The sequence below is a fragment of the Chaetodon trifascialis genome, chromosome 16, assembly GCF_039877785.1.
Source record: "Chaetodon trifascialis isolate fChaTrf1 chromosome 16, fChaTrf1.hap1, whole genome shotgun sequence".
NCBI lineage: Eukaryota > Metazoa > Chordata > Actinopteri > Chaetodontiformes > Chaetodontidae > Chaetodon > Chaetodon trifascialis.
In genome coordinates, this window is record NC_092071.1 from 5,431,348 (window position 1) to 5,442,582 (window position 11,235).

Sequence of the window (11,235 nt, forward strand, 5' to 3'; positions counted from 1 at the left end):
TTTACTTGAATATTTCCATTTTAAGCAACTTTGTACTTCCACTTCACTGCATCTCAGGGACAAATACTGTAGTTTTTACCCCACTCCATTTGTCTGACAGCTTTAGTTACGAGTCATTTTTCAGTTTACAATTTTTCATACCCCTCCTGTCCAGTGAAAACCACATATCTCCAGATGATTTTAAATGTTTGTGATAAACTGAAGGATGAAGTGTTTCTTTTACACACTGAGAAAACCTTCCTCCTAAATTCTTTAAAAAGCCTCTTGGATCAGCTGCAAAATGCATCGTCACAACGCTGAAAACAGGCTGTTGTTCTGAGCTCATGAAAAGTTGACTTTTTGGAGATACGTGGCTCTCACAGGACAGTGATGTGATGAGCATGTGCTGATCTTATAGAATATGATGCATTGCTGTAAATTAAACTAACCAACATTATGTTAAGTAATTAAAATGAGCTCAACCTTGAATATCTACAGCAGTAAAATGCACCACACACTTAATGCAGCAGTAATATTAATCCACAAACAGCAGATACAATAGAAAAACAGTGACAGGGAGCATTTTACTGCAACAGGAGTACTTTCACTCTACATACTTACCATACCACTAAGTACTGCAGATACATTGAGATTTTGCATGATGGAGTATTTTCACAGTGTGGCACTAATGACCCCTCATATAAGCGGCCACCGCACTACAGCAGACACGCACCGACCCGCAGCAGCAGCAGCTCTCTCTCTCTCTCTCTCTCTCTCTCTCTCTCTCTCTCTCTCTCTCTCTCTCTCTCTCTCTCTCTCAGTGTGTTTTATTCGCTCTCCTCGCCGGTCGGATGGTGGCTGATCTGTCATCACAGCATTGTTATCGATCGTTATTTCTCAGATCAATAACATCAGAGCGGGATGAAGCTTCTCTGCAGCGGATCGATCTCGTACCTCCTGCTTCTCTTCTACCTTCCAGGTGAGAAAATTCTCCGCTTCACTTGAAATACTTACAAAGTAAATATAGAAATACGTTAGTTGATTCTCAGCCTGGTAAGTTATGACGGTACTTTGGCGTGAATACAGGACAGTTTGTGTCATGATTACGAAATAAGAGCGCCTTTTTAGGTTCACTCGTGCATTTTCTCAGACATTTGAACTGAAAAGGTTATAACTTTTATTTTTTACACGGGATAATTTCATTATAGAGTCAAACTCAAGGTGTGGCCACAGCCTCCTGACTGATAAAAGCTCAGGTTTGAACTGGGAATGATTGGCAGCTGTCAGTGATGAAGAGCACGGCGCAGATCGAGGGTTGAACTCATGGATCTGTGCGCTGATTTGAAGGTCTGAGCCTCTGAAACCCTGAAGTGTGCTGTACACTTCATCTGCATCGCTTTCATGAATGCATTGTGTTCTAGCTTCAGAGGTGATCCCCATCTTTGCTCCAACCTTCATGTTTTTAACAGTGACTTGTGGTTCTGTGGTTCAAAACCTTTGGATTATACTTGATTAATCATTCTGGGTTTTTTTTTTTTTTTTTTTTAAAGTGTCCAAAATATCGTGAAAATATCCAACTCACTTCAGTTCAAAGTGTTATCTTCAAATGGTTTTTGTCTGATATCAGTTTATAGTTTAGAAGCTGAAATCAAAGCATGTTTAAAGCCACTGTGCTTGAAAATGATTTATTTATTGATTTACTGTTAAAACTAGTTAATATTTTTCTGTCCCTAAAGAAATCAGTTAATTGATGAATAATTTCAGTCTCAAAAGTCCAAACACAGTAAATCTCAGCTGACAGCCTTTATCAGTATCCTTCATGTGTTGACTCCTTTTGCTGTATCCACTGAACGGTGGCGCTCAGGATTCATGTGCTTCTGAGTGATAAGGACAGGAGGACAAAAAAAGAGAGAGAGTTTACAGCCATGAGGTGGAGGTCAGGGACGAGGAACGGATCTGAAGCTGATGTGATCCTTTAGAGCCTGATCCAAACTCAACTCTTCATGCTTTTATTGTGGTGGAATGATGAGATTTAAGTGATCTGTCGCTTTGTTGTTCGAGAATTTGGATAGTTTAGGGATTTCAGTGTTGCAGCTGCAAAAATGTGCCGTTTAAATGTGAAAGGCCTTCCTTTCTTCTCTGTCTAAACACTAAGAAGCCAACTCCATGAGTTTTTTGTGTGAATAAAGGCCAAAATAAACACTAGAAACACTCTTTTCCTAACCTTAGCCAAGCAGCTGGGTGCATGGGCCGAACCAAACCTCCACCATACAGAGCGAGGATTAAAGCTGTCAATCATGCTGTCCGTCCAGATAAGAGGCCTGACCACCGGAGGTCAAACAGCAGCGATAATCCAAACACACTTCAGCTAGACTCTGACACACTCATCTTCACTGCGAAGATCCTGTCTGCTGTAAACACTCTGACAGCTTTCAGAGATGATCATTTCGTCTGGAGGGAAGCCCGGCAGGAACGTTCACAGCGTTATAGATCTAATTATATTTCTTAAGTACAGGCATACATTTTCATCTAATGTGGGTTCATCCTCTGGGGATCATGAGGATCCACATTAGTTGTTGAGATATTACATTGTGAAGCGTTTCAGTGCCTCAATCACAACAAAAGTGTTCTGAAGGGTTGCACAGACAGTGGGAAGAAGGTCAGCTTCTGAATAGAGCTGCAGAGTGTGTGGAGCTACTAGTTCAGAAAGTGCTTTTCTACACTCTTTATTCTCCTTTCACATGTTTCCTCTCAGTCTTTCTAGTGTCTCTTCTCGGGTTTAGATCTAACGTATAGCAATTTTGAGCCGCATTTCGACCAAAAACAGCAAAAGATAATGTGAACGAATGTTTGTTTCCATCTGCTACGGTTCGGCCATCGTCAGGAGTTGGTTCACTGAGATAAGCAGGAGGTGTTGCCAGTTCTCCAGGTGGGAAACCAGTGCATCGCTGAAGAAGAAGAGGGCGCAACATGATGTTAAAAGTATGAACAAAATGTTGATGAGACATGAGGAGATGTTTGTGGAAACAGCTTCTCCTTCCTCTTCTTGTTCTTGTTATTTTTCTTCTTTTTCTTTCTCAAAGTGGAAACAACCGATCAGTCATGTGAGTTAAATGTTTGCTGCGTCAGATCTTATAAGTATTTCCCATTAAGGGCATTAAGTTTTTTCAAATTTTACCGAAACACGGCTGGTGTTACTGAACATACTGTAGACACTCAAGGTGCTCTTGTACCTTTGACTTTTTATTAAGGAATCAGAAACATAAGTGTTCATCCTTGGTTTAATTCAACTGGGAGTTTCATGCTGATCCATACTGTTAAAGTACTCCAAATCTAAGTCAGTTAAATGAACTTTGTATAATTTCTGACACTAGAGGCCTCTAAATCAAATCAACTCAGGCAGAAACATCAGTGGACAAGGTAATGTACTGAAGTACCGAAGTCTTATTCACATTACATTTAGTCACATTCACCATCGTCCTTCCTTCATATTAAGAATTTTACACACACACACACACACACACCCACACGCACACGCACACACACACACACACACACACACACACACACACACACACACACACACACACACACACACATTCTATCGTGTTTCCATCATTTTGGGGACATTACATAAAGTGACATTAATTTGGAGACTTTCCCCAACATTAACCCAAGTTTCTCCACTAAAATTTAACATTAGGAGCAGATTTTGTCCCCATAAGGAAGGGAAGTCCCAACAATGTGACTGTGTCCCCACAACAAGAGTAATACATGTTCACACACTCACACACTCACACACACATGTACACAGCTCAGGCCATATTGACTTAACGTGATTCTGGCCATCTGTGCACTCAGGATATATGGTCTTGCTCATTATCATGACAATAATGGTATGATGGGGATTTTGATGGTGATGAAGAAAGAGATGAAGCTGATGACAAATATGTGCTGCAGTGAGGGAGAGAGAGAGAGAGAGAGAGAGTGTGTGTGTGTGTGTGTGTGTGTGTGTGTGTGTGTGTGTGTCTGTGTGTGTGTGTCTGTGTGTGCGCGCGCGTGTGGCAGCTGGCATGCTCTCAGAGCGGTTAGCACTCACACTTTAACTCCTCCGGGAGTCGATGCTGTCTCACAAACTGCTGACTCATCTGCTCATTGGACCATGAAGACATTTGTACAATGAACGGAGACAATGAGAGGCGAAGCTGCAGGTCGGTCACTTCAGAGCTGCAATGGACTCACCTGATAGGAAAGTAGCACTGAGTTATTTTAAGTGGATGTTCGATCTGAGCGTGTCTTAATGGATCTGAATTGGTTAAAAGATAACCGATCAACACATAGTGGTCATTTGAGAAGTTCTAATAGTTGTTAATGAGGAGTTTTAGGGGTCTGATAGGTGGTCCTAGTGGGCCTTAAAGATGATCTAGTGGTCTTTAATATGTTGACCCCTATGGGGTATTTCGGAGCAATGTGATACTCTTTCCATCACAAGGGCCCTTCAGGAGGTTCTAGTTGTCCTTTAGGAGGATTTAGTTGTCAGTGAAGAGGTCATGTCGAGGTCATGGAGGAGGTTCTTGGGGCCACAAAGGAGACGTTCTGGAGCTCCTTTAGGTGGTTACAGTTTGTGTTTAGGAGATTCAAATGGTCATTGAGGAGGTTCTGGTGGGGAGATTTTAAGTGGTTCAAGTGGGCCTCAGAGATGTTCAAGGGGTTCTTTAACATGTTGAACGCCTGTGGGAGATTTTGGAGCAACGGCGATCTCCACCACCATCATCAAAACACCAAATAAGGGAATATCCTGTGAAAGAATGGTCTTCATCCTTCCAGAAGAAATCCACATCTGTGACAAGGAACACTGAAGCTGTTCTCAACACCTTACTAAAACACTTTATGTTGGGTTTACTTTCATTTGTCACCAGTCCGTATATACAGTGTCAAATTTAATGGAAATCTGGCCTGTAGTTGTGGGATATCTTGCCTGGAGTGAAAGTGTTGGACAAAGAGTAGGGTTGCCAACTTTCTCACTACCAAATAAGGGACAAAAGGTGCCACAGTGGTGTGTTTTCATTTATCATAATGGTAGCTAATCTCTTACAGTCAAAGTGAAGATAATTTCTCATCTGTCAGGCCTTGGCAATACAGGTTTGAATATAATTTGTGTTACTTTACAACAGGTACCTTAAACACATCCCTTATTTGGAACCTTTAGCCTAATACAGTTTTTCATCTCTGTCAAAGACTTGTGACTCTTGCACTGCAGGTTAGAAAAAGGCGTCCTCTTCATGTTAATGCTACAGGTGACAGACTTGAAGTAACAATAGCTTATGTTGTAATTTTGCAGAGGACTCCTGAAACCTGAACAGAGTGTATATTCATATTCTTAATCATATTCAGCTGGAAAGGCAAAAACGTGTATTTTCAACTTAGTCTGTGGATTTACATCTACATGTTTAAGTGCTCATGTGAATAAACCTCAAAATAAATTATTAAAGAAAGCACAATTTGGACCTTTAAAGCAAAGAACAAAATCAAACAACATAAAAACATCTCAAATGCAGCAGAGGAAAAGAGGGACATGACTCAACAAGTCTACTTTTTCTATGGACATTTTTGCTGTTCTTGACAGATTCAAGGAGTCCTCTTGCATGGTCAGAGAGGGGTCCAATGCATGCAGTGACAGAGTCAGAACATCTCAAAGTCCTGTTGCTGCTTGGACCTTTGTGTTGACACTTCTTTGTCCATCAGCTGCTTGGTCTGCCCTGTTTCTGCTGAAGCATCTTCATTATGAACTTTCAGACTTCCTTGTAAACATATGTGACTAAGAGCTGTCCAAAAGCTCTTAAAAACATCAACAAGCCGCGCTCTCTGCACTGGATGACATGCTCCTTCGTTAACATGAAATATTTCTGACTTACAGGCATACATTTTCATCTTACCGCCGCTGGAAATAGTCCCCAACAAATGCATTTGAAAATTTGCCTCTGTTTGTCTCACTGAGCGATCTGTTTTATGAAATTACTGAACTTTTTTTAAACGATGAAACTATATTTGTGAGCTGTATTTACAGATTATGTCTTGGAGCTTGGAGCTGAGAGCCACAGACAGATGGGATGTTTTGGCAGTTAAAAATGTTAGAATAATGCCTGAATTATCTCTTTCGTACTTGCATGTTGTAGAAATATGGCTTTGGATAATCAGCCATAAAAACAGGCAAACAGAGCTCAGAATCTCATCTCTGTGTCTCATAATGAGACATCCAGTTTTTCATGTCCATCTGACAGATTCAGAGCTTCACTTCCACATTTCCATTTATGTACAAAGGATGTTAACACTCAGCGCCCCCCAACCCCCGTGCGTGTGTGTGTGTGTCTGCAGTCGTGTTGAAGTTTAGTAATATATTATTTCCTTATCTGAAGGTTGTTGAACGGACTGCGGTGTTGTGTGCTTCCTTTTTTGTGCAAGACATGTTGTTAAATCTCTGTGCCTGTGTGAGTGATCAGGACAGCTTATTTTTGTCCTTAATGTCTCTTGCAGTTGTTAATGTCTCTGTCCTTGTAGTTGTTGAGTGTTTCAGTACATGGAATATAGTACTGCCCCCACTTATCGAAAGTAATTTCCAGACAAAAGAAAACAAACAAACAAACAAACAAACAAACAAACACAATATTCCAGCCAATATATGATTAATAAAAGCATGTTTGAAGGACTAATTGAACATTTTTTATTTTCATATCCTTGAATATTTCTCTTATAGTTAGTCTCTTATAAGTAATGAAAAACTCCCCAGAGTGCACTGCAGTATCCTCAGGCCAAACAATACACTGAGGCACATTGATGCACACGCGTGCAGGTTAGGAGGCGACAGCCAACAAAATCTTTCAGTGTGACCGCTGAGGATTTTTCTTTGGCGGCTAAACTTCATTCCACAGTTGTCTGAAGTTGACTAACTGCAGCTGATAGCAAAGTCTTTGTCGTTAACAGATTTTCTAAACAATTTACACAGCTGAAGTGTGGCTGTTTGAGGGTTTCACTATTTACTTATATGGTTACAGGAGTAAAGATGCTTTATCTGCTCTGACTTACAGCACGTTTATCTGATATGGACTTTGGAGAGCATGAAATATAATTCTGTCACATTAACATTCTTTATCTGAATTTGTCCATCTTCTCGTTTCTCTGACACGATCGGACTTTTAATGGATGCTGAACCTCACCAGCAGCTTTTGTCGTCATAGTTTTGACTGTTTGCCAAATCCAAACACTCCTCAACACTTCGTGTGTGTTTATGTCTTGACTCAGGGTATTATTGGGGGTTGAGTTGAGTTGAGTTGGGGGTCAGTACAGTTACGCTAAAAATGTATAAGTTTGTCCAAAGTGTCATCCCTAACACTTGTAAAGGGAAAAGTGTTTATACTTCTTATGACTGACATCATAGAAAGGGCTGAGGCATGAAGAATTGTATAAATAGTGATAATCATGTACACTCTCCTTGAAGACATTCATGAATGAAAAAGGGATTTTGAGAGTGGAGCTCAAAATCTGCCGATTTGCTGACCTTCACACACTCGACTTCCTCTGAAGTGATTCAGGCTGGGCACATCCGTTACCTTTGCCATCCCTCCTCCCTGTTTCTCTCTCCCTGCACTTCAAAATAATAACAAAAAGAAAGCAACCATGTTTGTTCCCCAATCAGACCACAACCATACAGAGGTTTCCAGATGTGGATGTTGTAATTAGTAATTGAAAATCATTGACTCTGAATGTAATCAGAGTTTTCAGAATCATTCAAAATACTATTCAGAATCCTCTGAATATATATATAAAACCATGCACTGATCCACATTTACGCTTGTCTACATCTGGAAAATTCAGATAAGGTTACACACTTTCTACTTCACATTGTGTACTTTTTTTGTAGGGGTGGTCTTGGACCTGGAAGAAAAATGTTACAGACCCATGCTAGCATTCTTTCTGTCCACCACCATCATCATCTTCATCAGTTGTCACAGGATTTAAAGGATTTATCAGTCTGCTGCTGCTCTGCAGACTCTGATTAATGTGTTAAACTTGAGGTGGTGACCAGGTTAATTGATCTGGGAAATGTGGTTTCTGTGTGTGTGTTGTGGTAGCTGTGTGTTCAGAGTGTTGGATTGACTGCAATATGTACTGCTGGAAATATGAGACATTTCCGTGTTAAGAATCAACTCAGTGAAGAAAGCAGCAGAACAAAGGATTTTACACACACTTCCAACCTCATAACATTAAAAATAACATGCAAGAATCAGGACTCGGGTTAACATTTGACATGTGAAGAGTTACATCAAAGTTGGGAAAATCAGATTATGGCAAAAGCAATGTTTGTGTAGATGTTTGTTTAATATCATTTGTCAATATAAAGGCTAGCAGTGGAAAGCTAACCCTAAAAGCTGCAGTGTGCATTGCAGCACAATATGTTGAACAGCCAACATGCTAATTATTTAGCCATTGTCTCTCTCTCTCTCTTTCTGTTTCCCAGTTTACTTGGCTGCTCATGGTCGCTTTGCTCAAAAGCTGATGACTGACTTGTTCTCCAAATACACCAACGCTCTGCGTCCCGTGGAGGACACCGACCACATCATCAACGTCACACTGCAGATCACCCTCTCCCAGATCATCGACATGGTAATCATATCCTGACTGTCCAGATGTTCATGTGTGTAGATTCATGCCTGTGCTGATGTGGATGTGTCCTCTCACCAGGACGAGCGGAACCAGATCCTGACCACCTACCTGTGGGTCCGGCAGGTATGGATGGACGCCTACCTGACCTGGAAGAAGGAGGACTATGATGGCCTCGACACCATCCGCATACCCAGCAGCTACGTATGGAGACCTGATATCGTGCTGTATAACAGGTAGGTGTGGCCTCCTGCTTGGTGATTGCCCCAATTGCAGAACATTGGCGAGAAATCTGACTTCTCTTCCCTTTCCCCAACTCCACTTTTCCACCACAGTGCAGACGATGAGTTCTCCAGCTCAATGGAGACCAACGTGGTTATTCGTAACGATGGCCAGGTCATGTGGGACCAGCCAGCCATCACTAAAAGCTCCTGCTCTGTGGACGTGGCCTTCTTCCCCTTTGACGTGCAGGAGTGTCATCTAACCTTTGGTTCCTGGACTCACAACGGCAACCAGATGGACTTGATCAATGCCTTAGACAGCGCTGACCTGACTGACTTCGTCCCTAATGTGGAATGGGAGGTGAGCGGTCGTCTTGGCCATGTGCTCAGAAAAATGCCTCATTCTTGAGTCTAATTCTTTGAGGAAATCCTTTTTCCAACCAGGTTCTGGGCATGCCAGCCAAGAAGAATGTCATCCTGTATGGCTGCTGTTCGGATCCGTACCCAGACATCACGTTCACCCTCCACCTAAAGAGACGCGCCTCCTTCTACATCTTCAACCTCCTCATCCCGTGCATGATGATTTCCTTTCTGGCTCCTCTGGGATTCTACCTGCCGGCCGACTCGGGTGAAAAAGTATCTTTGGGCGTCACAGTGCTTCTGGCTCTCACCGTGTTTCAGCTGCTGGTGGCTGAGAGCATGCCGCCCTCCGAGAGCGTCCCATTGATAGGTGAGAAGACTGAGGAGTCCTTGGTTTTTAAGTCTTGTTAGAGTTGAATGTTGACGTTGTAATATCCTCCTCATGTGTTCTGCATGTACACATCATGTTGGTTTCAGGCAGTTTCATGTTTTTAGAGAGATAAGCAGTGAAAGTTATCCCCATATGGTACTGCAGCTTTTTTCTTCCCCCTTTTAGTGTAAAGACCTCATATCAGATGAGACCATCAGTGGGAAAACAATGAATTTTAAATTAATGCTCAATATGCAGTGACACAGTTAACTATTTTAAAGAGGAAAGTTGCTAGACAAGCAGATCTGCAGTGGATCTGTGTGTGTGTGTGTGTGTGTGTGTGTGTGTGTGTGTGTGTGTGTGTGTGTGTGTGTGTGTGTTTGTGTGTGTGACATTGTTCACCTCTGTTATTTTTACATATGGTTTTACCTCTGGAGATAAACAGGAACACACAATAACTCCAGGACAAAGGATTTTATTCTGTGCTGCCTTCAAATGGAAGCTGTATATAATAATATCATTGAGCATTTCCAAAAGCAAGCAATTCACCAGAAAGATAATTTAAAATTTCCAGCACATGGACACTCGCCTTGACATGATCGGCTGGTTGACTCTTGATTTTGACCTTAAAGATTTCACTGTATGTGGGTTTTGAACTCCAAATGATATTCGATCTCCTTTTTAAACAGGAAAGTACTATATTGCCACCATGACAATGGTCACTGCATCGACAGCGCTCACCATATTCATCATGAACATCCACCACTGCGGGTCTGAGGCTCGTCCCGTCCCACAGTGGGCCGAACGGTTCATCCTTCACTACCTCGCTCGCATCTGTTTTGTCTACGAGGTTGGGGAGAACTGCCTCAGCGGGGCCTCATCCAGGAAACAACCTCTGTCACAGCAGGAGTCTGAAGTCCGATCAGCCAATGGTGGCAACGCCATAGGGACAAACTGGGATGTGAATGGACAGGCATGGGGAGGGAGGGTGGAGGAGGATGGGGCCGGGGAGTCTTTGAAGCTGGGGCGGGATTCAACTATCCAGACAGACTGGAAGGAGGATCTGTTTGTGACCATTGACCACTCAGAGGGGGAGGGACCTGCAGGAGGACATGAAGTGAAGCGGGAGGAGTCAAAGAGTACCTGTGGAGGAGGAGAAGAGCGTGTGGAGGAAAAGAAAGGTGTAGGAGGTGAAGGGGGAGGCGGCGCCAGAGAGAAAAGGAGGGAGATCTTGGTGAAAACCCAGTGTGTGTGCCAGCACCAGGGACTGCGGAGGGATGTGGAGTACATTGCCAACTCATACCAGGACCAGCGAGCCGCACAGCTGCGCATTGGGGAGTGGAGGAAGGTCGCCAAGGTCATGGATCGCTTCTTCATGTGGCTCTTCTTCATTATGGCCTTCCTGATGAGCATCCTCATCCTGGGAAAAGCCATCTGAAGCTGATCTGAAGAATCACAGAGGGGAATGATGGAAGCAAGTTGTTGCAACGATATGTTTAACCATCAAGTGTGAAATCGATCTTCATTTGGTTGAAATGAATGAAAAATTACGGTTTTGTTCAGATAGCAATGGAGTTTGAGATGGGTTTAAAGGCTGTGCAGCACACCGCACTCAGCGATGTGTAAACGATGATTTCCACCCGAAGG

General features: G+C 42.5%; 1 protein-coding gene across 1 annotated transcript; it reads left to right on the forward strand.

Annotated features, from left to right (window-relative positions):
- The first annotated feature begins 900 nt into the window (after nt 1-900).
- LOC139344883 (neuronal acetylcholine receptor subunit alpha-10-like) lies at nt 901-11,026 on the forward strand. The gene is made up of 6 exons (XM_070983309.1): nt 901-958; nt 8,495-8,640; nt 8,719-8,873; nt 8,973-9,219; nt 9,303-9,588; nt 10,278-11,026. Exons 1-6 carry the CDS (start codon nt 901-903, stop codon nt 11,024-11,026), a joined length of 1,641 nt encoding a protein of 546 aa, XP_070839410.1.
- Nucleotides 11,027-11,235: the final 209 nt, after the last annotated feature.